We start from the raw sequence: 24,602 nt of genomic DNA, 5'->3' as shown, positions 1-24,602 counted from the left end.
TCCATTTTTACCCCCAATCTTTTTTTCTCTTTGCTTTTTAGTTTTGTAAGTTTCTACTGATATATCCTCAAGCTCAGAGATTCTTTCCTCACCGGGTCCAGTCTACTAAAGTGCCCATCAAAGGCATTCTTCATTTCTGTTACAGTTTTTGATCTCTGGCTTTCTGTTTTGCTTTCTTCTTGCTCACATCATCCGTTTGTTCTTTCATGTTGTCTACTTTTTTCATTCCAGATCAAACCAATGAATCCTAAAGGAAATCAGTCCTGAATACTCACTGGAAGGTATTTAATATGTTAAATAACATATTAAAATAACATATTAAATATTAAATCACAGATGTACTAGTCTGATAATTGTAACACTCCTGCCATGTTTGACTCTGATGCTCGTTCAGTCTCTCTGAACCGTGTCTGCTGTCTCTTTTCTGTTGAAAGGTGTACATGATACACTGTGTAAAAGGAACTGCTGAAAAGTACATTCTGCAGTCCTCTGATAGGCCTCAGTCTTTTGGTGATCCTGTGCCCCTGAACTGTGAACTTCATCAGCATTTCTCAGCTTTCTTCCCCATTTATGGGACAGGAAGGCTAAGCGGACTGGAGCTGGGTGTTTCCCTTTCCCCAGGTCAGTCAGGCTCTGATAAACCCATAGTGGGTAAGACTCTGGTAAAATAATTTCTCCTGAGGGCAGGCCTTAAGAAAAACAAAATATTCTGGGTAACTGCAAAACAGTTACTTTCCCCTTTCACCTGCCAAAAGATTTAGGGGATTTTTCCTCCAGTATTCACTGGGAAAACCCAGTAGAGATTCTTGACAAAAGTGAGAAGAGATTCCTAGACTCTTCATCTCTCAGGCTTGTCCACACTGAGCCTCCAGCATTTTGTCAACTGTGGTTCTAGGTTTTTGAGCCCAGTACTGGTTCCCACAGAGGATTCTGCAGCTGGTTTCTGCTCTGGTAAAATTTAATTTCCGGCAAAATTTTCAGTGCACATTAAGCTATATAATCTTCTGCCTTGGGTACTCCACATAAGTGTTTAACTTTCTTGTTTTATGACCTGGAATTTTTGACTCACCTTGAAGATGCCATTAGGGCAAGAGATCACTGAGACACCTGAGAAGGAAAAACTTAAGGAATCAGCATTTACCAAGAGAGTTCATACAAGAGTTGACAAGGATTACTGCACAAGGTATCACAATACAGTCCCGTCGAAGAAAGCAGCAGCAGGAGGGCAGCAGCACCTCACACCTTTACACTGATGACCGTGCCAGGTGCTGTTCTAAAAGCTTTCACATGCATTAACTCACCAAACTCCCTCAAGATCCTATGAGGTAAGTACTGTTTTTCCTATTTTATAGGTGAAGAAACTCAGCCATTGAAAGGTAAAATAATTTCCTAAGGTCACAGTGCTACTGCACTATTCATGCTACAACTATACTATCCATCTTCAATAAAAAAGAATATTTAAGAATTTAACTATAAATGAACCAAATAAGTTATGGTTACTCTTTCTTAGTAAGCAACCCAGATTCTGTCTTCAAGATGGCTGTTTAAAATAGTTTATTGTTTGATCACTATTTATGTACCTTGCCCCAACACAACAAAAAGAATTATCAACCCACAGAGAAAAAAAGTACATTAGTGGACACCAGGAGTTTTATGAATGTTTAACAGGTACAGAGTTTCCTTTTGGGGTGATAAAAGTATGTTGGAACTAAATAGATGATGGTTGCACAATTCTGTGAATGTACTAAATGCCAATGAACTGTTCACTTTAAGTGGTTAACTTGTTATGTGAATTTTATCTCAACTGAAAAAGAATGATCTATTAAAATATTTTGGTTAATAATAAGGGGAAAGGTTCTAAAATATTAGTGAGCAGTAAAAAAGTAGGTTATATGATTATATGTAGCACAATGCCAAACCTGAAAAGCAAAAATTTTTATGCTTTTAATATTTGGATACATAAACAGTATCTATATCTGTACTTCAGAATACATGTTCTTTTTGGTTTGTATTTTCTGTATCTCCTAGGTCATATATTTCTTTTATTATAAGAACAAATACATTATAAGTTTGGTATGTAACTGATTTAAAAGTTTTCAAATAATAAAATGGTTTTAGTAAATTCAAATATATCAACAATTGTAGTAAATGTGAATTCTCTTAACACATTAATTAGAAGACAAAGATTGTCAGAATGGGGGGAAACAGCCTAACTATATGCTATCTATAAGAAACTCCAAATATAATGATATACGTAGGTTAAAAGGGTCAAACAGGAAGTCAAGGGAAATTAGAAAATACTTTGAACTGAATGAAAATACAGTATCTCAAAATTATGGTATGCAGCTATAAGCAGTATTCCGAGGGAAATTTATAGTTGTTATAGACTAAATATTTGTATCTTCCCTTCCCCACAAGTTCTTACTTTGAAATATTCGTATAATACCAAATATAAGGGTATTTTGAAGTTGAGTCTTCAAGAGGTGATTAGGTCATGAGGGTAGAGCCTGCATGAGTAGGATTAGCATCTTTATTTTGAAAGATCCCAGAGAGGATACAGGGCTTCCCTGGTGGCTCAGACAGTTAAAGAGTCTGCCTGCAATGTGGGGGATCAGGGTACAATCCCTGGGTCGGGAAGATCCCCTGGAGAAGGAAATGGTTACCCACTCCAGTATTCCTGCCTGGAGAATTCCGTGGACAGAGAAGCCTGGCGAGCTACAATCCCTGGGGTCGCAGAGTCGGACACGACTGAGCGACTAACATACACAAAGAGGACACAGTGAAAAGAAGGCCGTATCATGAAGTAGGAACCAGCCCTTGCCAGACACTGAATCTGTCGGCACCTCTATCTTAGGCTTGCTTCCCAGCCTCCAGAAATGTAAGAAATAAATTTCAGTTGTTTAGAAGCCACCCAGTCTTGAGCTTTTATCTTAAGACATTATGAAATGAGTAAAGATAAACATAAGTCAAGCAGAAGGAGGGAAATATTAAAAGAAGAGAAACCTATGCAACTGAAAACAAAAGAATAGAGAAAAATCAATGAAACCAAAAGCTATTTTCTTTAAATTATCAAATTCTTTAAAATTACCAAGATTATCAAAGAAAAAAAGACAGGAGACACAAAATATACAGAATGAGAGAGGATTATCACTACATGCACAGAAGGCATTAAAATGATTTAATAAAGAATAGTATAAACAATTCTACACAACATAAATCCAACAATTCAGTGAAAAGGACTAATTCCTTGGAATTACCCAAAGTCATCCAAGATGAAAGATAACCTGAACAGATTTATAATTACAAAAATAAACTGAGTTAGTAATTTTAAACCTTCAAAAAAGATCCCTCCCGGCCCAGAAGGTTTCACTAGCAAATTTTTAAGATGACGACCACCAATTCTGTATAATTTGCTACACGGGGAAAAAAAACCTGGTACAAATATCAGTTTATATAGCTGCAGGCCACTAGCCACACGTAGCTATTGAGTAGCTGAAATGCAGCTAGAGCCACGTGTTGAAATTATAATATTTTGGCTATACTGAGTTAGGTAAATAAAATGTATTATTATTAAGTGTTCCTTGAAGTCTTCGTAAGACTTAGGTCAGATAAGGTCTGCTTTCCTAATCACTTCTGATTTCTAACTACAAGACAACTGTGAAACTAAAGGACAAAACTGAAGTGGCTACTAAGCCAAAGCCTGATGCACTCTAGAATTCAATTACTTTCAAGATGATCTCAAAACCAAGTATAAGCAAAATCCTTAGAAGCTGTAAGAGGAAACTGGAAGGGCACTGACCACTACAAAGCAAAATCTAGAGGCTCAAAGCACTCCTTTGAATGAAACAACAGAAGCAACAGTTAGAACTGGACATAGAACAACAGACTTGTTCAAAACTGGGAAAGGAGTATGTCAAGGCTATATTTTGTCACCCTGTTTATTCAACTTACATACAGAGTACATTGTGTGAAATGCTGGGCTGCATGAAGCACAAGATGGAATCAAGATTGCCAGGAGAAATATCAATAACCTCAGATATGCAATGAGGGAGACCTGGGTTTGATCTCTGAGTTGGGAAGATTCCCTGGAGAAGGGAAAGGCTACCCACTCCAGTATTCTGGCCTGGAGAATTCCATGGTCTGTATAGTCCATGGGGTCACAAAGAGTCGGACACAACTGAGCAACTTTCACTTTCAGATATGCAGATGACACCACCCTTATGGCAGAAAGCCAAGAGGAATTAAAGAGTCTCTTGATAAAGGTGAAAGAGGAGAATGAAAAAGCTGACTTAAAACTCAACATTCAAAAAATGAAGATCATGGCATCCAGTCCCATCACTTCATGGCAAATAGATATGGAAACAGTGACAGACTTTATTTTCTTGGGCTCCAAAATCACTGTGGACGGTGACTGCAGTCCTAAGATTAAAAGATGCTTGCCCCCTGGAAGAAAGGCAATGACAAATCTAGACAGTATATTAAAAAGCAGAGAGATCACTTTGCCTGCAAAGGTCCATATAGTCAAAGCTATGGTTTTTCCAGTAGTCGTGAATGGATGTGAGAGGTGGACTACAAAGAAAGCTGAGCACTGAAGAACTGATGCTTCTGAACTGTAGTGTTGGAGAAGACTCTTGGGAGTCCCTTGGACAGCAAGGAGATCAAATCAGTCAATCCTAAAGGAAATCAACCCTGAATATTCATTGAAAGGACTGATGCTGAAGCTGAAGCTCCAATACTTTGGCCACCTGATGTGAAGAGCCAACTCACTGGAAAAGACCCTAGTGCTAGGAAAGATTGAGGGCAGGAGGTGAAGGGGACAACAGAGGATGAGACAGTTGGATGGTATCACCGACTCAATGGACATAGTTTAAGCAAACCCTGGGAGATAGTGAAGGACAAGGAAGCCTGGAGTGCTGCATTCGGTGGGGTCTCAAAGAGTTGGACACAACTGAGCTACTGAATGACAACAAAGCACTCCTACCTTGGAGCCAAATGTCCAATAGGGACATTCTCTTTGTAAAGAAAGGAAACTAGAAGCTGTTTAAAGTAAAAGGGAAGACAAATTAAGTATTTTTTAAAGGGAGATTTTTTTTTTTCAAGGTAAAGATTATAGAATGAACTAATTTCTAAGTGATATGTATCTCTGTCATTCCAAGGAAAAACTCATTAGAGCACTGTGTGGCTAGTCAAACCATCATGAAAAGAACAGAATGGAATTTGCTTTTCAATCATGAGAAACGCTGGACTGGAAGAAACACAAGATGGAATCAAGATTGCTGGGAGAAATATCAATAACCTCAGATATGCAGATGACACCATCCTTATGGCAGAAAGTGAAGAGGAACTAAAAAGCCTCTTGATGAAAGTGAAAGTGGAGAGTGAAAAAGTTGGCTTAAAGCTCAACATTCAGAAAACGAAGATCATGGCATCCGGTCCCACCACTTCATGGGAAATAGATGGGGAAACAGTGGAAACAGTGTCAGACTTTATTTTCTGGGGCTCCAAAATCACTGCAGATGGTGATTGCAGCCATGCAATTAAAAGACGCTTACTCCTTGGAAGGAAAGTTATGACCAACCTAGACAGCATATTCAAAAGCAGAGACATTACTTTGCCAACAAAGGTCCGTCTAGTCAAGGCTATGGTTTTTCCTGTGGTCATGTATGGATGTGAGAGTTGGACTGTGAAGAAGGCTGAGTGCCAAAGAATTGATGGTTTTGAACTGTGGTGTTGGAGAAGACTCTTGAGAGTCCCTTGGACTGCAAGGAGATCCAACCAGTCCATTCTGAAGGAGATCAGCCTGGGATTTCTTTGGAAGGAATGATGCTAAAGCTGAAACTCCAGTACTTTGGACACGTCATGTGAAGAGTTGACTCATTGGAAAAGACTCTGATGCTGGGAGGGATTGGGGGCAGGAGGAGAAGGGGATGACAGAGGATGAGATGGCTGGATGGAATCCCTGACTTGATGGACGTGAAGAGTGAACTCCGGGAGTTGGTGATGGACAGGGAGGCCTGGCGTGCTGTGATTCATGGGGTCGCAAAGAGTCAGACATGACTGAGTGACTGAACTGAACTGAAGAAGACACCCTCTTCAAATATTCCTACCTTTAACTACAAGACTAATAGGGGGTTAAAAATAAAAAAGTGTATCATGAGCCATAATTAAGGAATATAAACTGCATCAGAGAAATTAAGATATCAGATAAAGCTAAAAGCCCTATCCTTCAATTATTTTAGATCCTAATCACCAGTCCGCTTAAAAAAAAAAAAAAAAAACCCACATATTTTTCAGTAGTTACACAGATCCCCTACTTTCAGTTTTGCTCTCTGCAAGCTGAGTTACCCGAAGCCAACCTCAGTCTGAAAATACTAAGTGGAAAAGTCCAGAAACACACAACCTGTAAGTTTTAAACTGCACACCATTTCTAAGTGGCATGAGGAAACCTTACGCCTTCCTGCCCCATCCCACCCAGAACTCCCAGCCATCAGCACTGCTTGCTCTTGACATCTAACCACTCACACCAACACAGCTTGATGATCCAGGATCCCCCAAAGCAAATGGTCCCCTCGTAGGCCTTTTATCATCTCACATCATCACAAGAAGGGCGAGTACAAACAGTAAGATACTGCTGGGCTGGGGGGAAGGAGGAAGACCATACTCACGTAACTCTTATCATAGCATATTGCTGTAATTGATCTATTTTATTATTATTATTATTAATTTCTTATTGTACCTAACTTATGAACTTTATCACAGGTATGTATGTATAGGAAAAAAATATATACACGGGGTCAGCACTATCCATGGTTTCAGGCATCCACTGGGAGGTCCTGAAATATATCCCCCAAAGTGGGTAGAGGGGATGAGTGCTATCATACTGATAAATTAGGTACTCACCATGATTTGAACAAGAAGCAACTACATTTGCATCCTTATTTTTAAGAGATATGCTCTGGTCTAATTCAGAAGCAAGTGTACACAATGACACTTACTAAAAATTCCCATCACACAACAATTCAGTAAAAATTACTCATCTGAAACAATTTCTGCATATATATAAACATTTTTTTGTGATGGAGAAATGTACATATCTCCTCCACTGTAAGTCTTACTTGTTGCCTCATTTTTAATGTTTCCAAAACCAATATGACCAAATATGTTCATTTAATATAATGGCTCTTCCCTTCTCCTTCCAAGAAAAGTAGTCATTAAACCAATTATACATATTAAAATTATGTAAGAATCAAAGAAGTGCAGGAAGTTTTATGGGTATATGTTTTACTAGGGTAAGGATATACTCTCTAACTAAACACTTTTTAAAACTAGAGTCAGTCTCAGCTATAGCCCTTACCAGTGCATACACACAAAAAAGTTAAGGATTATGTTTTTTTAAAAAAGCAAATTATGCCAAAGTTTTTACTTCTTAAATGGTCAGTGGTTTGGGGATTATTTTCTTTTTAACAGTAAGTATAACAATAAATATAACTAAATATATTTGTTTTTTTTAATGAACTATTAATCCCCAAACTTTGAATCCCTGGAACCTAACATTCCAGATCAAAGATGTTTCTACTATGAAGGGCTCTGGCTCCTGTGAGAAAAAGAGATGCTGCCTTTAAATTACATTTTTGCTCTTCTACCAAATCCTTATAGTTAAAACATTTGACACTTCATACCTAGACATGCAAATATCTTATTTACTACATTTTAAAGATATAGCCCTGTTTCATCTCATCTCTCGATTTTCCATACTTCATAGAGGCTCAGGACCCACATGTCTACGTTTTAGAGATTAATCTTCACACAGCCTGTGACTCCTGGACACAACCACCAAACAACAACGACCACCTGGTGTCAGCACAACCAGCGGCTCATACAAAGCAGGAGCTCAAGCTTCTCTGAAGCGGAAATAGGCCACCACCTTTCATTTTTTACATTTTTAATTGAAGGATAACTGCTTGACAATGTCATGCTGGTTTCTGCCATACAACAAAGAAAATCAACCATAAGTGTATACATATTCATATATTCCCTTCTTTCCACTCCCCAACCCATCACCTTTGAAACTTAATATAGACCTTAGAATGTAAAGATATTTAAGGATTTCGGATCTCATTTACAAATTGAAATGTCCCTTCTGAAAAGTTTTCCCATACAAATCACAATCAGCTTAGACTACCATTTCTTTTATCGGAAAAGAAATATGTTTCATGACTACTCATATTTCTGATACTGAAGGGATCTAGAAATTAGAACTGAAACAGAGAGCATCTATTGAGGATAGTCTAGAAGTAAATGAAACAGGCTTTCTGAGTGCAACATAAAAGAGAGACATTCTAAAGGTGGGGTCAATAAGTAAAAGGGAGGCGAACTGGTAATTAGTGCGAAGTAGGACAGCATCCATATATTAATAGAAGACACCGGTGTAGAGTACAGAGGAGTCTATGAAACCAGCACTTCTTTTATAACATGATCAGTTAAAACACTGGAGAAGAATGAGGAGCGGCAATCCTGCACTACCTGGTTAAGGTGGACATTCTGTAAACTGGAGAAGCTGGGAGATATTACAAAGGTTTTAAACAAATGGTGTGCTTACACAGGGGCACCCATCAAGCTTCCTAACCTCTGGGTCTATATTATGTATTATGATTTGGGAGCTTAATAAGAGAAGTTCCATTTTTAACCTCTGAGAAAACTAAATGAATAATGTTTAAGTATTTTGTCTACATGTGAATTGTCCCTAAAGACTTGTGTGAAGCCTTTAGTAGGAAGAGTTATTTCAAGTGGGAGAAACCTTCATTAGCACTTGATCACCAGAGTATCACATGACAACAGCGCCTACTTTACAACTAAAACCATTCTGTTTTAGAAGGAACCATCAAGGGCAGGGGTACAGCTCTATTGTGGAACTCTGAAAGAGGGTGCTCCATTAGGAAGAGGGGAGGCATGTTTGTATCAAGGTTAAAATGGGGACGAGCACTCACGCTCCTTTGCTGCTGCTAAGTCACTTCAGTCGTGTCCAACTCTGTGTGACCCCATAGATGGCAGCCCACCAGGCTCCCCTGTCCCTGGGATTCTCCAGGCAAGAACACTGGAGTGGGTTGCCATTTCCTTCTCCAATGCATGAAAGTGAAAAGTGAAAGCGAAGTCGCTCAGTCATATCTGACTCTCAGCGACCCTATGGACTGCAGCCTTCCAGGCTCCTCCGTCCATGGGATTTTCAAGGCAAGAGTACTGGAGTGTGGTGCCATTGCCTTCTCCGTCACGCTCCTTACTCCTTTCCAAGAGTCCAAAGTGTCCCACTGACAAGCAGGAGCTCCTTGGGAAACACTTCTTACGTAGAAGTCACCCTTCTGATCTCAGTCTAACCCTCATTTCACTCACTCTGGAAATGGAGAGAACTTGAGGACCATTTACCCCAGTCTCCCTAAACTCCGCCAAGTTCCAACACCCAGGAGCCGAAGTTTTCCTGTGAACCCTATATGTCCAATGGCAAAAAAATCATAAAACTTCTTCAGATGATTTATAGCTATAATTTACAGCTAATTCATAACTTTTACCAAAACAAATCATTACTTATTTCTGGTCTTCAGTTTCCCCACCCATAAAGTACAGCTAATACTTCCCTAAGACAATTTATATGAAAAAGCCCAATACAATGCCCAACGTAAAGTAGGCATTAGATAACAGGTTGCTTTTATCTAAGAAGCAAAAGTCTGTAGGAAGAAGATAAAATATTTGGGCCTGAAAATAAATCTGCCAAGAATCAAATACTTAGTGGTACTCAATCAAGGGAGTTAGAAATGTGTGCAGTGAGAGAGGAAGGGTGGCTGTCAAGACGAACATGGGGAGCTACAGGTATTTACTCAGAGAGGGACAGAGACGCCTCACATAATGAAGAACTGTCCAGACGACAAGCCAACAGCACAATCCTGCTGAGAGACTGAAACAGTACAACCATTCTAAAGTGAAAGAAGACCCACTCTGTAAACTGTTAAATATAAGCAAAAGGTCCTTTTAGGAAGAGAAATGAGTTCAAACAACATAAGTATTACTATAAATATAAGGAGAATGGATTCTTTCTAGAAAAGACCATCTAAAGACAACAGAAAAGACCACCCAACCAAAACCAAGCAAACAAATATAAGCTTTGTTCTTAAAACAGAAAGATGAGGCAAAGAGAAGTTACCTAACTTATACAAGTTTGTGCCCAGGAAACACAGTCCTACATTCCAAACTCCTAGCACTACACTAACCTCAGTACACTAGCAAGTTAAGAGTGAGCAGAAAACCTGAAAGGCCAATCACGCCAAGGTAAACACGGCAGCTTGTTTTTTCCCCACGAGTCCACAGTTGCGGCTTTATGCACATTATGTATATTTCACTTTCTGTCATTTAGCAGTTCTGCTATCACTATGTGTTTTATAATCAACAGTAAAAGGAATTCACTGGAATATGGTAGCTTGTAAATGGAATTAAATTCTTTATTAGACTAGATGACCAGTTTGCAAACTATACTCCCCACAGCAATGGAGATCATCTCAGAAAGCAGGTGACATAGGCCACGGAGGCTCCCAATTCAAAAAAGTCAGTTTCATTTTTATCTTTTCTTTTTTGGAGGAGGCATTCACATACATTTATCAAGGAAAAGATTCCACTAATTAAGAAAAATGCTTGAAAACCATGGATTCAGATGAATTATTAAGATCCCATGAAGGTATAAGATTTCAAAGTCCTGAAAAACAACTCACAGACTATATAACCAAGAAAGGCTTTCCATTTTTTACTGCCTTCAGAGCTAATATATTTACACTCTACGTACTTACAGAATTTGGGACGGATGTTATAAGTATAAATTTTAATGTCCCATATAGTGATAATTATTTTTAATTTAACATTAACACACACACACACAAAATAAGACTAGAGCTCTCAAACAAGGGAGAACACTAGGAAGCAGTATCTCTGCATCAAAGAAATTTTTTTTAAAAAGTCATGTATGTTATCTTCCTCCTCCCTAAAAAACACTGACATGCATTTAAAAATTTATTGAGCAGCCACTCTCCAACAGGCTCAGCTTTTTCAAGATATACAAAGATACACAAGACATGTATCATCTTAAGTTTTAAAAGTGATATTAGACATTCACCAAATTAACTGGGCAGAAAGAGGTACAGTGACAAAGAGAAGCAAAGGAGGGAGAGGGAAGCTTATAGGGAAACGGAGCTCAGCATGGGGAAACGACTTCTGCCTGTGCAAGCAGGAAGACTCTCAGGAGCGGTGGCCTGAAGTCAGAGTCCAAAAAGGAAGAGACACTCTCTCCGCATGCTGACTGTAACATGACTGTTACATGATGCTGACTCTTTAGCCAACAGTTTACTGTTTAGTAGGAGAAAAGGATAAATAAACACCTAAAACACGATATGTTAATTATAACGACAAGCGTGTGCGTAACATACGAACTTCCTTGGGGTGGTGGGGAGAGCAGGAAGAGGGGAAGAGGGAAGGAGGAAAGGTGACTTCACCAGGGCCCTGAGGATGAGCAGGGGTTTGTCGTAAGGAAGAAGGCATTTCAGGCAACAGGAACAACACAAGCAAGGGCATGGAGAAGAGAAACCATGTGGTGCCTCTGGGGACTGGATGCGTGAGTAAAGAGGTGACAGGATGAAAGCGAAATGAGGCCGGACCAGATGGTGAGGAGCTTTATGCCCAATGCCAAGGAACTTGGCTCTATTACAGAAGACACAAAGGTTTTCAGAAGGGAATGATTTCACAAAAGATGACACTATGAGACACACTTTCTAACTTTTTTTTCAGGCAGAAAAATATTTCAAGTTTCCACTGGCTGCAAAAATACATATGAGAAAATTAATTCCAGGACTTCTTGAAGTAACTCCAAAGGTCCCACTGGCTATGAGTCCAGATAAGAGCTCCCTGAGGACAGGAGCGATTTGTATTTATTTTTCTCTGGATCTCTAGGACATGGGATATAGAGAAACAAATAGGAATTGGTGTGTGATTAAGGATGATAAGACAGAACAAAAGATGACTCAAGCTTCTGGCCTGATCATCTCAGTTGGGTTCCCATAAGAAGAATAAGTTTTGCCTAGGAGATGTTAAAATTCAAAACTCTACAAAACATCCAGGGGTTCTGTCTGTCCATAAGCACGTCAATAAAGGTTTGAAGCTCCAGAGAGTCTGCACCACAGACATGACTTTGAGCACTGCTGTATATGCTGCACTGGTGACAGCTGAAGCCATCTGGGTGATGAGGTCACTGAGCATGAGCAGCGCCCAGTTCACAGTCTAATACAGGCATACCTTGGAGATAAAGCTGCTTCGGTTCCAGACCACTGCAATACAGTGAATATTGCCATAAAGTGAGTCACATGAATTTTTTTGTTTCCCAGTACAAATAAATGTTATGGACAAAAATGAAGTCTGCTGCACTGACTTCCTTTCATGAACAGTTTCTCTACAGCACGAAAGGCTGTTTTGACAGCATTTTCCCCACAGTAGGACTTCTTTCAAAATTGGGACTCAGTCCTCTCAAACCCTGCCATTGCTTTATCAACTAAGTTTATGTAATATTCTAAATTCTTTCAACAACCTCCACAGCACCTTCACCAGGAGTAGATTCTATCTCAGAAATTGCTCTCTTTCTTCATCCTTAAGACGTAACTCCTTATCAGTTCAAGTTTTATGCTGAGCTTAGATATTCAGTCATATCTTTAAGCTCCCCTTCTGGTACTCTTGTCATACCCACTACACCTACAGTTACTTCCTCCAGTGAATTCTTAAACCCCTCCAAAGTCATCCATGAGTGTTGCAATCGACTTCTTCCAAAATCTTGATCACGTTGATACTTTGACCTCCCATGAATCACAAATGTTCTTAATCTTTTCCAGAAGGATTTACTTTACCCAGGTGCATCAGAGGATTCACTATCTACAGCAACTATAGACTCACAAAATGTATTTATTAAAGGATAAAACTTGAAAGTAGAAATGATTCCTTGATCTATGACCACACAATGGATAGTGTGTTAGTAGACACGAAAATCTCCTACATTTCCCTTGGAGCTCTTGGGTGACCAGGATCACTGTCAATCAGTAGTAATATTTTGAAAGGAATCCTTTTCTCTGAGCAGTAAAAGTCTTAACAGTAGGCTTGAAATATTCAGTGAACCATGTTGTAAACAGATGTACTATCATCCAGGCTTTGCTGTTTCATTTACAGAGCAGAAGCGGGATAGATTTGGCATAATTTTTAAGGATCTTAGGGTTTCAGAATGGTAAGTGAACACTGGCTTCAACATAAAGTCCCCAGATGCATTAGCCTCTAGCAAGAAAGCCTGTCCTTTGAAGCCAGGCACTGCCGTTTCCTCCTTAGCTATGAAAGTCTCAGATGGTATCTTCTAACAATATTAGTATTTTGTCTACACTGCTGTTTAGGGCAGCCACCTTGGTGAATAATCTTAGCTAGATCTTCTGGAAAACTTGCTGCAACGTCTACATTAGCTCTTGTTCCCTCACCTTGCATTTTTATGTTACGGAGATCACTTCCTTCCTTAAACTTCAAGAACCAACCTCTGCTAGATTTAGCCTTTTCTTCTGCAACTCTCACCTCTCAGTCTTTACAGAGTTGAAAAGAGTTAGGGCCTTGCTCTGGATTAGGTTTTAGCTTAAGGGAATGTTGTGGCTGATTTCATCTTCTATCCAGACCACTCAAACGTTCTCCACATCAGCAAGAAGGCTATGTTCCTTTCTCATGATTCATGTGTTCACTGGAGTAGCACTTTTCCTTCCCTTGAAGGACTTTTTCTTTGCTTTCAAAACTTAGCTGTTTGGTGAAAGCAACCTAGCTTTCATTTGGTCTCATCTTTTGAGATGCCTTCCTCACTAAGCTTAATCATTTCTAGCTTTTGATTTAAAGTGGGAAATATGTGACTCTTCCTTTCACTTAAAACACTTAGAGGCCACTGAAGGGTTATCACCCAATCTAATTTCAACATTGTTTTATCTCAGGGAATACGGAAGCCCAAGGAGAAGGGAGAGAGATGGGGGAATGGCTGGTTGGTGGTCAAAACACATGCATTTACCAATTAAGTTCACAGTCTTATGTGGGTACAGCTCATGTCACTCCAAAAGTTATAATAGAAACAACACAGATTGCTCATTACAGATCACCATTAACAAATATAATAAAAATGAGAAAGTCTGAAATATTGGTAGAATTACCAAAATGTGACATAGAAACGCAAAGTGAACAAATGCTGTTGAAAAAATGGCGCCAGCAGCAGATATGCTCAACAAAAGGCTGTCAAAAATCTTCAACTTGTAAAAAACAAAATAATCTGTAAAGCACAATCAAGTGAACAGCAATAAATCAAGGTATGCCTGTAGTCCCAGGGCAAAGATGAGGCTAGACAGAGAAAGAACATTCAGAGGAAAAACAAGAAAGGGATCATGTGTGACTAAGAAGGTAGACATTTCAGAAACCATTCAGAGTTTGGAGCCAAATGGTCAGTTAGTGTGAAGACTGGAAAGGAGCTACTGAATTTGGAAACTCGGTAGTTGTTAATCAACATTGTCGAAGTGGGTATAGGATTGACCCGGTTGAAGAATAAAGGGATATGGAAATAAGAGACAGTGAATGGAAATCACGCTGTCCACAAAGCGTGGCAATAAAGAGAAGGAGTGAGAGGTTTTAGTATCTTGACAGGTCATCAGAGACAATAGGCACATTTTGTGCATTATATCTTTTTTTAATACAACTTGTGTCTAGAGACTGTGAGAACAAAAACTGCCTTCAGTATTCTTAGAGCACCTACTAGATTATATTATAAAAACAGCAGCGCTACTAAGTCATTGTTCAGACTGCAAGATATATCTCATATACTTCACTAAATGTTAACTAAATTCCAGCGTAAAGAGAACACTTGACTGAATCAATTAGTCATTAAATTCAAATCATTTACCTGCATGGGGCTGGAAAAGAGACCACACCCTGCTATGTAATTTGACAAGCTCCGTGAGCAGAGCTGGGGAAGCTGAGATGTTACCTTAACCCCTTCGCCCCTGGGCTGCACAGGGACATACTCACCTCCATAGTAGAGTCCTGTAGCAGTGCACATCCGCCACTGGCCCTGATACATTCCTGCTCTGCTGGGGCTGCACATCTGGACGCTGACATCTGCAATCTCTTGGGGCTCTAGCGATCTCACCATCACCATGTTCACATGTCCAAACTGGTCTCCCCCGACATATTTAAGACAAACCCCTGGAGGCCAGGCCTCTGCCCCTGAGTTCAAGCAAAAGAAAAAAATGTTAGGCAATCAGTGGTCCTATGCTGGGTGCAGTTCATTACAAAACTGTAGATGCCTCTTGGTCTCTCACACATACGTAAACCTACCCATACTCTTGAGCTATACACTGATTAGGGAGAATCAGAGTCGACAACCTCTGATCAACAGTCTATCCCTAAGAGAAAGCACACACGGCAAAAGCAAGGTGGTTTCTCAAGAAGTAGCGTTTTGGGGGCCCAGGGAAGGCTACGCATCACACTAACCTGTAGAACCTAGGAATGAAGTCTGAAAGGAGCCATGGAAACGAAGCTCAGCCCCACATCTCTGGAGGACTGCTTTCTCTACTAAGAAACATGCCCATTTGCACTTGAACTTTTAAACTGACATTCAAAGTAAAAATATGCCTGACTGTCCCCAGTTTTTCCATTGAGGAAAGAGGATGAAACTCATGAAGAGTAATTTCTGTATTACTTTCATTTTAAAACTACTTTTTCCCTGATTTTTCTTCTGGAGTCCCTAACAATGAAAAGATTGAGGGTCAAAAGACTGCAAATAAAGACAGAGGAGTCAAGTGAAAGCTTCATTTTCAGGGGCAAACAGCAGTGGGGAAAGTGTGCACAGTAGGCCCTGCCAGCAGCACGCGGACCCGTGGTCTCAGGGGCGCTGACACTAGCCAGAGGTGCTTGTAGAAAGAACAGGAATGGCAAGACAGAGAAGTAGCTTTGGCAGGAATGTCCTGCCCACCTTTGGAGGTGGCAAAGGTCCTATGTGGTTCCCACTCCTGGGCACCTAACTCACATGAGAAATCAATACACTGACTTCTGACCGGTCACAGGTAGCCACATACAGTGACTAGATGTGATACTTCCTGTGAAGTCTCTCCGACATACTCCTTTTTACTATACACAGAAACCTCTCTGTATCTTTTTTACATTCATTATAAACATAAATCACTATGAAAAGCTGGGCACGGCAGGACTCTCAGCATGTTGAAAACTCATCTAACAGTACTCTAGGATTCTTCAGTCCCTTGTTCTTGAAGTGCCAGGCCAGTTTAGAAACTTGATGGCTTACTACTGAAAAAAGCGAGAACCAGACAGGAAAAGCAACCAACACTCTATTGCTGAGATCTCAGCCTCATGAATGGTACCTGCTGTGGCTCATGGTATTTAGGGTAGCAGATGGAGCAGGGGTTGCTGTTTTTTTTTTTTTTTTTTTAAATCTAACAGCAAAGTGCCCTCTTAAATTAACACTTTAAAGGGCAACTGCTGCTGTTGAGAAGGTTGTGGATGATACACTGGTAATACATGCAAATTCTTTTTTTCATTTCTGGGGCCTATGGCCTAGCAAAAGTATATTTGTCTTAGGTCAAGAATAGTAGCAGTTGAAGTGAAGTACCTTGGAAAATGTTGGTCTCTTTAAAGATAAATATCCAAAAGAAAAATTAAATTACTACTATGGGGTGAATCCATAATTATTCTTTAAAAGACACATATGCACACATGCACACGCACGCACGCACACACACACACATATCAAACAAGACAATGTCTGTTTATATGAAAACCCAAGACTGTTTTTAGAACTTTAAAGAAAATGAAAACCAAGACCGCCTGGGTATGGGAAATATTTGGCTGCCCTGATCAGACACGCACAAGCAGCTGAGACAGTTGGATCTCTCATCTATGCAAAAGAGGGAGTACCGCTCTATTCCCAGGAGACTTGGTAAGCTGTGACACTATTAAAAATTATGTGGCTACAGTCCTATCTTTTTCTATGTCAGACCCTACTCATGTGGTACTTGGAGAGCTTCTTGAAGAAAAACTGGGTTATGCATCATCAGCTCTAAAGTGTTACTAGGCTATAAAATGAAGAACCAATCATCTGCCTTCTGAGAGCTGCCAACAATTTACAATGACATATAGTTCTTACAACCCCAAATGTAAAGGCAGGTAACTCTGAAAAGGTCACTGATACTGGTTCCTGAAGGAAGAAGGAAGGGAAATACTGATGACTGTTTGACCTACCAAGCTAAGCATACCAGAAAAATCTGGATTTGAGAAGTGTAACATAATAGGGCTTCAAATTAAGTCTCTTACAAACTGGCTTACTGTGGGGTAGATACATGCTTCTAGAAGAAAAGACTAGTCTATGTTTTATGACTTTTCCAGTTAAGTATCACAAGCACACAAAGGTTGTGATTCTTCAGTTATTATGGAATATAATTTTATTAAAAAATAAAAAGTCAAAACAAGACAAAAAACCCTATCATGTGGCAACTTTGAGATGACAGTGAGTATGGCAAAAACAAAAGTCCACCAGTTCCAGAAAGTCTGAGATTTAGTTTGGGGACAGAAGGAACAGCCAAAGAGCAAGACAAAAGACAAACCTCAACGAAGACCCCCTTCTGTTTTTTAACCCCTCGTAGTTTAGAGAATGCATTTCAAATTAAGCTACAGGCAAACAGAGACCTTCACTGATCTGGGTACCATTTTCTTTCCTGTACCTGATAAAGTGACTGGAACATAAGAAATGTAACTCTATTAAGAAGCTGAAGAAAAATGGAGGGAATAGTTGTTCTTTTTCAAGTTTCCCTTCCTCCCCCATCAACTCTTGTTCTATATTCACTTCTATGTAGTTTAGAAAATATAGATGACTTTGCGGTCACTGTCTCATATGACAATCACAACTACTTCATTAAAGTCATATAAACGTAAGAGTTATCATAATATGCTTAGTTAAACACTCATCACAGCTGGATAGCAGAGCATGGCTATAACTGAGAAGCTTTAAGTAATGGTAAAGAGAATGGTCTACTTTTGGCTTAAGAGGGACAGTTTCAAATTTTCATTTTAAACTATAAAGTATCCTTGGCAAGTTTCCCCAAACTTCTAAAACTCACACAGTACCAAAAGTGTGGATCCTGGGATTCTGCATCTATGTCATTATATGTCTCACTTCTCTTTTTCTGTGATATGAATCTAAGGACTTTCATAGCAGGCATTTAATTTTAAACAATGCATTGACATTTATCTTCCTTGGGGAAGGTGCTGGGATAGCTATATGCAGTTCCTTCCTATCAATCTCATCTTTTGTAAACTTGAATGTCCAGTATGCCTGAAACATGACAGCAGAGAGGCACCATGAAAACTATTTATGAAACTCTTTCAGGGGGAACTTATCTCTTAAGGAAGGTTATGAATGAGAGCCAGAGGAGAAAGAGCTCAGGCCTACTCTACTTCTTCCTCTTTTTTTTTTTTTGGCCTCACTATGCAGGATGTGAGAGCTTAGTTTCCTGACCAGGGACTGAACCCATGCCTCCTGCACAGAGTCTTAACCGCTGGACCACCAGAGCAGTTCCAGTCCACACTACTCCTGTGTTACCACTCCATCTGCAGAAAGAACTCAAGCCAGATTAGGATGACGCCGAAGAACCAGCTCACATGCCTGCCTTCCTTGTATCTCTAATAACATATCTGTCACGTAACTATGGCAGGCCAGTTTCTTCTTAATCAAATGGAAAGCATTTAGTCTACAAACAAAACTATTTTACAATTGTATAACAACTTCCAGAAGAAGACAAAACCTATTTGTTCGAAGTACCTTTCTAGCAACCGTTGCCCAATTTTTCAAGAGGTGTACAGGAACAAAAATGTCCTTTACAGGAAGAAAGGCTGTAGACCCAGAGACTGTTTTAAATTGCACTTATTATGCAAAAAGTAGGAGGAAAAAGAGCCAGTTCCACCAAAACAAATTTTGCTTCAAGTCAAGGTGAAAGTCTCTTTGGGGTTCTGATTTGACATTCTAGCCATTTTATATCAATCCCTTCCAATCTCCCATTAACCCAAGGAACTGTCTAGTGAGTGAGAAGATATTTCAAAGAGGCTTTCTGAAATATAAAATGGTATTCTGCAACAAAACGGTATTTAAAACATTTAACAGTACTCTAACAACTTTCAATATTGAAGAACACTATAAAGAACCCATGGAAAGCCAGACCATTTCCAGTGTTTTCACTATTAAGTAAACAAGGTCTTGGATTAATTATTTTAAATAAACAAAACTTTTAATAAGTTATACTTTCTAAACAAACATCACTCATTTAAAAAATTCATGGCTAGGTTTCAAAAGCATTTTTGATCAGCAACACAGATTTTAGTGAGTCAGAGAAGAAACATGAGTAAAAGCTGATGTGAAGAAATTGTTTTAACGTTTTTAAAAGCAGGCAACATTAAGAAGGTGAGACAAATTAGGAACATAAAATAATCAAACTTGTAACAAGAATTTCAATAAAAATAGAAAACATGGCTATTTTCCTGTATTACCATGTGCCTCTCAAACTTACAATGCACCACACTGTTACAATCAAAGGGGAAAAGAAGCTAATGAAAATTTTATAAAGTCACTGATGTCCAGTCACCTGTAACAATGGGTCAATCCAGATTATGTGTTTTTGCTCCAAGACACACCAAACCTTCATCCAAGCTAAAGTTACTTCCAAATAAGCCAAACAAACTAATAATAAGTTTGGTATATTAATTATGATATAAAAGGCTAGCTTAGCCAGTCTCTCCCCATCATCTTTATACTGAAGTATAAAGAACTGAGAAGTAAACAGCGTCCAACAAAAGGTTTGAGTCCCCAGAGTTTTCTATGATTTCACATCAGATTACCATGCTAGACAGGGATCCCCAACACCAACAAATTTTAGCTAAATACTCCTTTTGTACTTTTAGAAAACTTTCCATCTCTCAGAATTTCTCACCTAGTCAGCATAAATTGTTACTGGATGGAATAAGACATGCTAATAAACTCATTCAAATTTTAAAAGTCATTTGAAAAGAATGTAACAAGTTATCAGACATTATTTTCAAAGAACCATAATTAATTTACGCTGAATTTTTTTAAGTCAGCAGTAAGTCAAAACAATAATTCTTTAAAAAAGCAACTTCTCAATCTTTCCATCTTTTCTATTCTGAGCAAATTGGTACACTTCTTACCCTATTTTTCAAAGTGATAACAACAGCTCAGATAGATAGCTCGATGAAAATTTCAGACAGAATAATCCTTGTGGTTGCAAAGAAATGAGCTTTCAAAAGAGCAGATGCTCACAACTCTAGCTACCTTGTTCTTTTCAAGGATGTACCTTCTCTAGCATACTGGAAATAACTGGAAGATTAATTAGAGCAGAAATAAAACGATGGAGTAGAGCTGTACTTGTGGAGACAATAACACAACCAACACATGCCTAGTTCCTGGTATCAAAAGAATATTGAATTGTGCTTAAATGTCAAGACCTAAATTCTTCCTAATCTACGGAATATTTTATTGGTGTTTGGGTCATCATACCAGTACAAGAAAATGCTACATCATGTATAAGGCAAAAAAGAGTTACACAATCACGTAATTTAAGCTAAAACATTTCCTTGTTTCTTTTAACTGCTAAGAAAAGAAAACTGGGCAGGGAAGATTGCTCTTTATACATTTACCAGAATTTTGGATCCGCCACGTTTTTATAAACTGAGTATCAGGAGGTATCGACTCCCCTTCTCCTATGGTGACATCTTCAACAAAGGACATGGAGGGTACACTGATGTTTGGGCTCTCAAAGTCATAATATGCGCCAATTGCTGCTTGTAGGTTCCTACAAATAAAAAGAAAAGGCAAACGACTTCAGTCCTCTCCAGAGCATATAATCTAATTGTCAAACAAAAGAAAACTAGGCCTGTTTTCTTAGGCCATGTTATAAAACCTGTATAAAGAAGGTATATAGATGGCTCCTAGTATGTTAATCTTCAGAGTCGTTGATTCTGGCTTAGGAACAACAGGAAAAAACACAAGGACCAACAAACTTCTGCAACACTTTCCTCACAAGGTACCCACATAGAAAGTAAGCATTATTAGCACCATCAGCAACAATGTGAGGAAGTTCCCCTTTTACCCATAAGGACAGCAAGTATGGGTAAGAAAGTCAATTAAAAGATAGCTCCTCTGTAGATGTGACTAAACTTCAAGGAAGCTCCATTAAAGAAAATTCTCATTTTTTAAAAAGGCAATACTTGGTTCAAAAAGTTTAATACAATGGGGATTTCCGTGGTGGTCCAGTGGTTAAGAATCTGCCTGCCGATGCAAGGGACATGGGTTACATCCAGGAAGATCCCACATGCCGCAGGGCGCCTGTGTTGCACAAGTTTTGATCCCACACTCTAGGGCCTGTGCTCTGCAACAACACAGGCCACCGAAATGAGAAGCCCACACACCACAGCTCAAGAGTGGCCCCCATTCTCTGCAACTGGAGAAAAGCTGGAACAACAACGAAGACCTGGCACAACCAAAAATAACAAACTTTTAAAAAAGCTTCATATGATGAAAAATACCTATCTCATCTCTTCTTTTCCATACACACACACACACACAGAGGTATTATTTGTGGTTTTAATAGATATATCTAAACTTCCTTCAATAAAAAGTTATACACTTAGTGAATGCTCTCACCATGAACGTATGGAGTGTCTATTTCCCCATTCATTCATTAACAATACTTCTCTAACATTTTGTATTTTTGTCAATCTGATGGGTGAAAAATAAGATCTTGGTGAGGTCTGAAAATGGTTTTCTCTTTTCATGAGAATATCTTTTGCCCCAATATCTTTTGGGGCTTCCCAGGTGGCGCAGTGAGGTGCAAGAGATGCAGGTTCAATTCCTGGGTCAAGAAGATCCGCTGGGGCAGGAAACGGCAACTCGCTCTAGTATTCTTGTCTGGAAAATTTCATGGACAGAGAAGCCTGGCTACAGTCCATGGGGTCGCAAAGAGTCAGACACAACTGAATGACTGAGCACACAAGTATCTTTTACACTTTCACGAGCCATGTGCAGCTTCTTTTTAGAAGCACAATTTTGTAAATGTTGGTGTTTTTTTTAATTACTTATAAACTTCCTAATGAGAAGGAACTACTAAGCATACAAACCAGTCCCTAACTGAACAGAATCATACAGCTGACAGCTTGGCTCATCAGTGCCAGAAACCAAAGGCCACTAAGTTAAGTAAGCTGTGTTCATTAAAGAAATTCTTGGTAATTACATTAACTGCTTCTCTTATGGTCTTCTTCAAACTAGTGACATCATCCCCAGTCCCCAAGGAAAAACAACACAAAGAGCATTTTTCCAAATATAACCCAAGCATAAGCCAATGGATCCAGTGGGTTGTTTTTAATTATGCATAAACATAGCATGATATAAGGCCTGACAGTACACAACTGTTCAACACACACGCTGTTAACAGCGAATGCTTCTCTGCTGAGGGCCTGCATACTCTTCCAGGTGTTTGCAGCTGCCAGAAAGGAGGGCTATATTTAGAGCGGCTACCTCAGGTCAAGCCCCATGCAACGGTGGCCTCTAGTATTAGTGAGTAATGACCGGAATTACATTACCACCAAATGCTGGCCTGTCACGTGTGTGCTAGATAAAATTTACATGGAGCAGAGCTGGGTGAGGGTCCAAACTGTGCCTGTTTATTTGACCATTCAATAGGAAAGCTTGGGCTTCAGTCTTTCCAGCAACTTCCTTATCTAGTTGGTACTTATCTAAAGTGAAGAATATGTGACTGGTCAAACTTAGGGAGGCCCAGATCCTACCACTCAGCAACAGACTCAGGAGTATGTCTGGAATCAGCCTTACATTTAGAGATCAGACATAAAACGAGGGAAAGAAAAAGAGGCCGAATTTGTATTTTGTTCTTCTGAAAACTTTTTAACTGTCCACCTTTTCATAAAGATAATTTTTTTTTTTTGCCAAAGGTCTCAGGCAGACAGCCTGAATTGTTTTCTGTTCACTTCGCTGTAAAATATGCTTGGGAGGGAAGAAACTATTTGTGCACTCAGGACAACTGCCAATTCTCATATTCAGCCTGTGTCATATTTCACCACTTGGCTGTGCCTGCTATCAGACAGGACTTTGAGACCAGCATAGCAGAAACACGAACAAGTGGAAAAGTCCAGTTACTCTACTTAGGCGGATCCACCCAACTCCTCAAACCTCTTTTCACACATTCCTACTTAATCCACAGCCAAGCCAACAAAACTGCTTACTTGTACCTATATTATCCAGAGAACTAAGCCAGAGAAAGATTAAGAAACATTTTTAAACCCCAAAGTGAAACTGAAAGTAGAGAACTAGTCTCCTGGCAGGAAGGAGTGAAGGATGACAAAGCATAATCATTTCCCAAGTACAAGGCGGAAAGAGAGGACATTAGCCTGGCAGTTCCCTAACCCACAGGGCAGGTACACAGCCCCCTCAGCGCTTAGACCATTTAGATCAATGCCTCCCTGGGCCAAGGAACAGGAGGAACAGACTTAAACAGCTCCAATTCAGTGTGAGAATAAGCAAACATGATAGCATGCACTTCTGCTTAAAACAACAGGCTCAACTACTATTAGGCAACAAGAAACTCCACATGCAACACAGATGGCTAAGGACATGGGAAAGAAACCCGGACACCACTCAGTATTCAGCCCAGCCTGAAAGTTTAAACCTCCAGGCTCCTTCAGTGTCTTCGCTCAAGAAAAGTTTTTACTCTGATCTCAAAGTTAAAAGTGCCTAAAGAACGAAGGGGAGCAGTGTAACAAGCGGAAAAAAGGCACAGGTGAAGAAGATGGGTGATGGTGATGATTACATAACATTGTGAATATACTTAATGCCACAGAACTATGCACTTTACAATGGTTAAAATGCTAAATTTTTATTTTACTTTATTTTTATTGATATGACCAACCTAGACAGCATATTAAAAAGCAGAAACATTATTTGGTCAACAAAGGTCCATCTAGTCAAAGTTATGGTTTTTCCAGGAGTCATGTATGGATATGAGAGTTGGACCATAAAGAAAGCAGAGTGCTGAAGAATTGATGCTTTTGAACTGTGGTGTTGGAGAAGACTCTTGAAGAGTCCCCTGGACAGCAAGGAGATCAAACCAGTCAATCCTAAAGGAAATCAATCCTGAATATTCATTGGAAGGACTGATGCGAAGCTCCAATACTTTGACCTGATGTGAAGAACTGATTCATCAGAAAAGACCCTGATGCTGGGAAAGATTAAAGGCAGGAGGAGAAGGGGACGACAGAGGATGAGATGGTTGAATGGCATACATGAGTTTGACTAAACTCCGGGAGCTGGTGGCAAGAAGCCTGGTGTGCTGCAGATCATGTGGTTGCAGAGAGTCAGACACAACTGAGCAACTGAACTGAACGGATAGTTGATTTACAATGTTGTGTTGGTTTCTGATGTACAGCAAAGT

General features: G+C 39.5%; 1 protein-coding gene across 4 annotated transcripts in view; it reads right to left on the bottom strand.

Annotated features, from left to right (window-relative positions):
- ILRUN (inflammation and lipid regulator with UBA-like and NBR1-like domains) overlaps positions 1-24,602 on the bottom strand; it is a 105,757-nt gene that overhangs the window by 43,732 nt on the left and 37,423 nt on the right. For 3 of the 4 annotated variants that reach the window (XM_006050351.4, XM_006050352.4, XM_006050354.4), the window contains exons 2-3: positions 20,800-20,954; positions 15,109-15,306 (exon numbers count right to left, since the gene is read on the bottom strand). In XM_006050351.4, the coding sequence (XP_006050413.1) occupies positions 15,109-15,306; positions 20,800-20,954 (353 nt within the window). The remainder of the gene's footprint in view (positions 1-15,108; positions 15,307-20,799; positions 20,955-24,602) is intronic. The other variant, XM_025271357.3, reaches the window with a different exon arrangement.

The sequence above is a fragment of the Bubalus bubalis genome, chromosome 2 (genome assembly GCF_019923935.1).
Source record: "Bubalus bubalis isolate 160015118507 breed Murrah chromosome 2, NDDB_SH_1, whole genome shotgun sequence".
Classification (NCBI taxonomy): Eukaryota; Metazoa; Chordata; class Mammalia; order Artiodactyla; family Bovidae; genus Bubalus; species Bubalus bubalis.
This window is presented reverse-complemented; position numbering and strand designations above follow the sequence as displayed.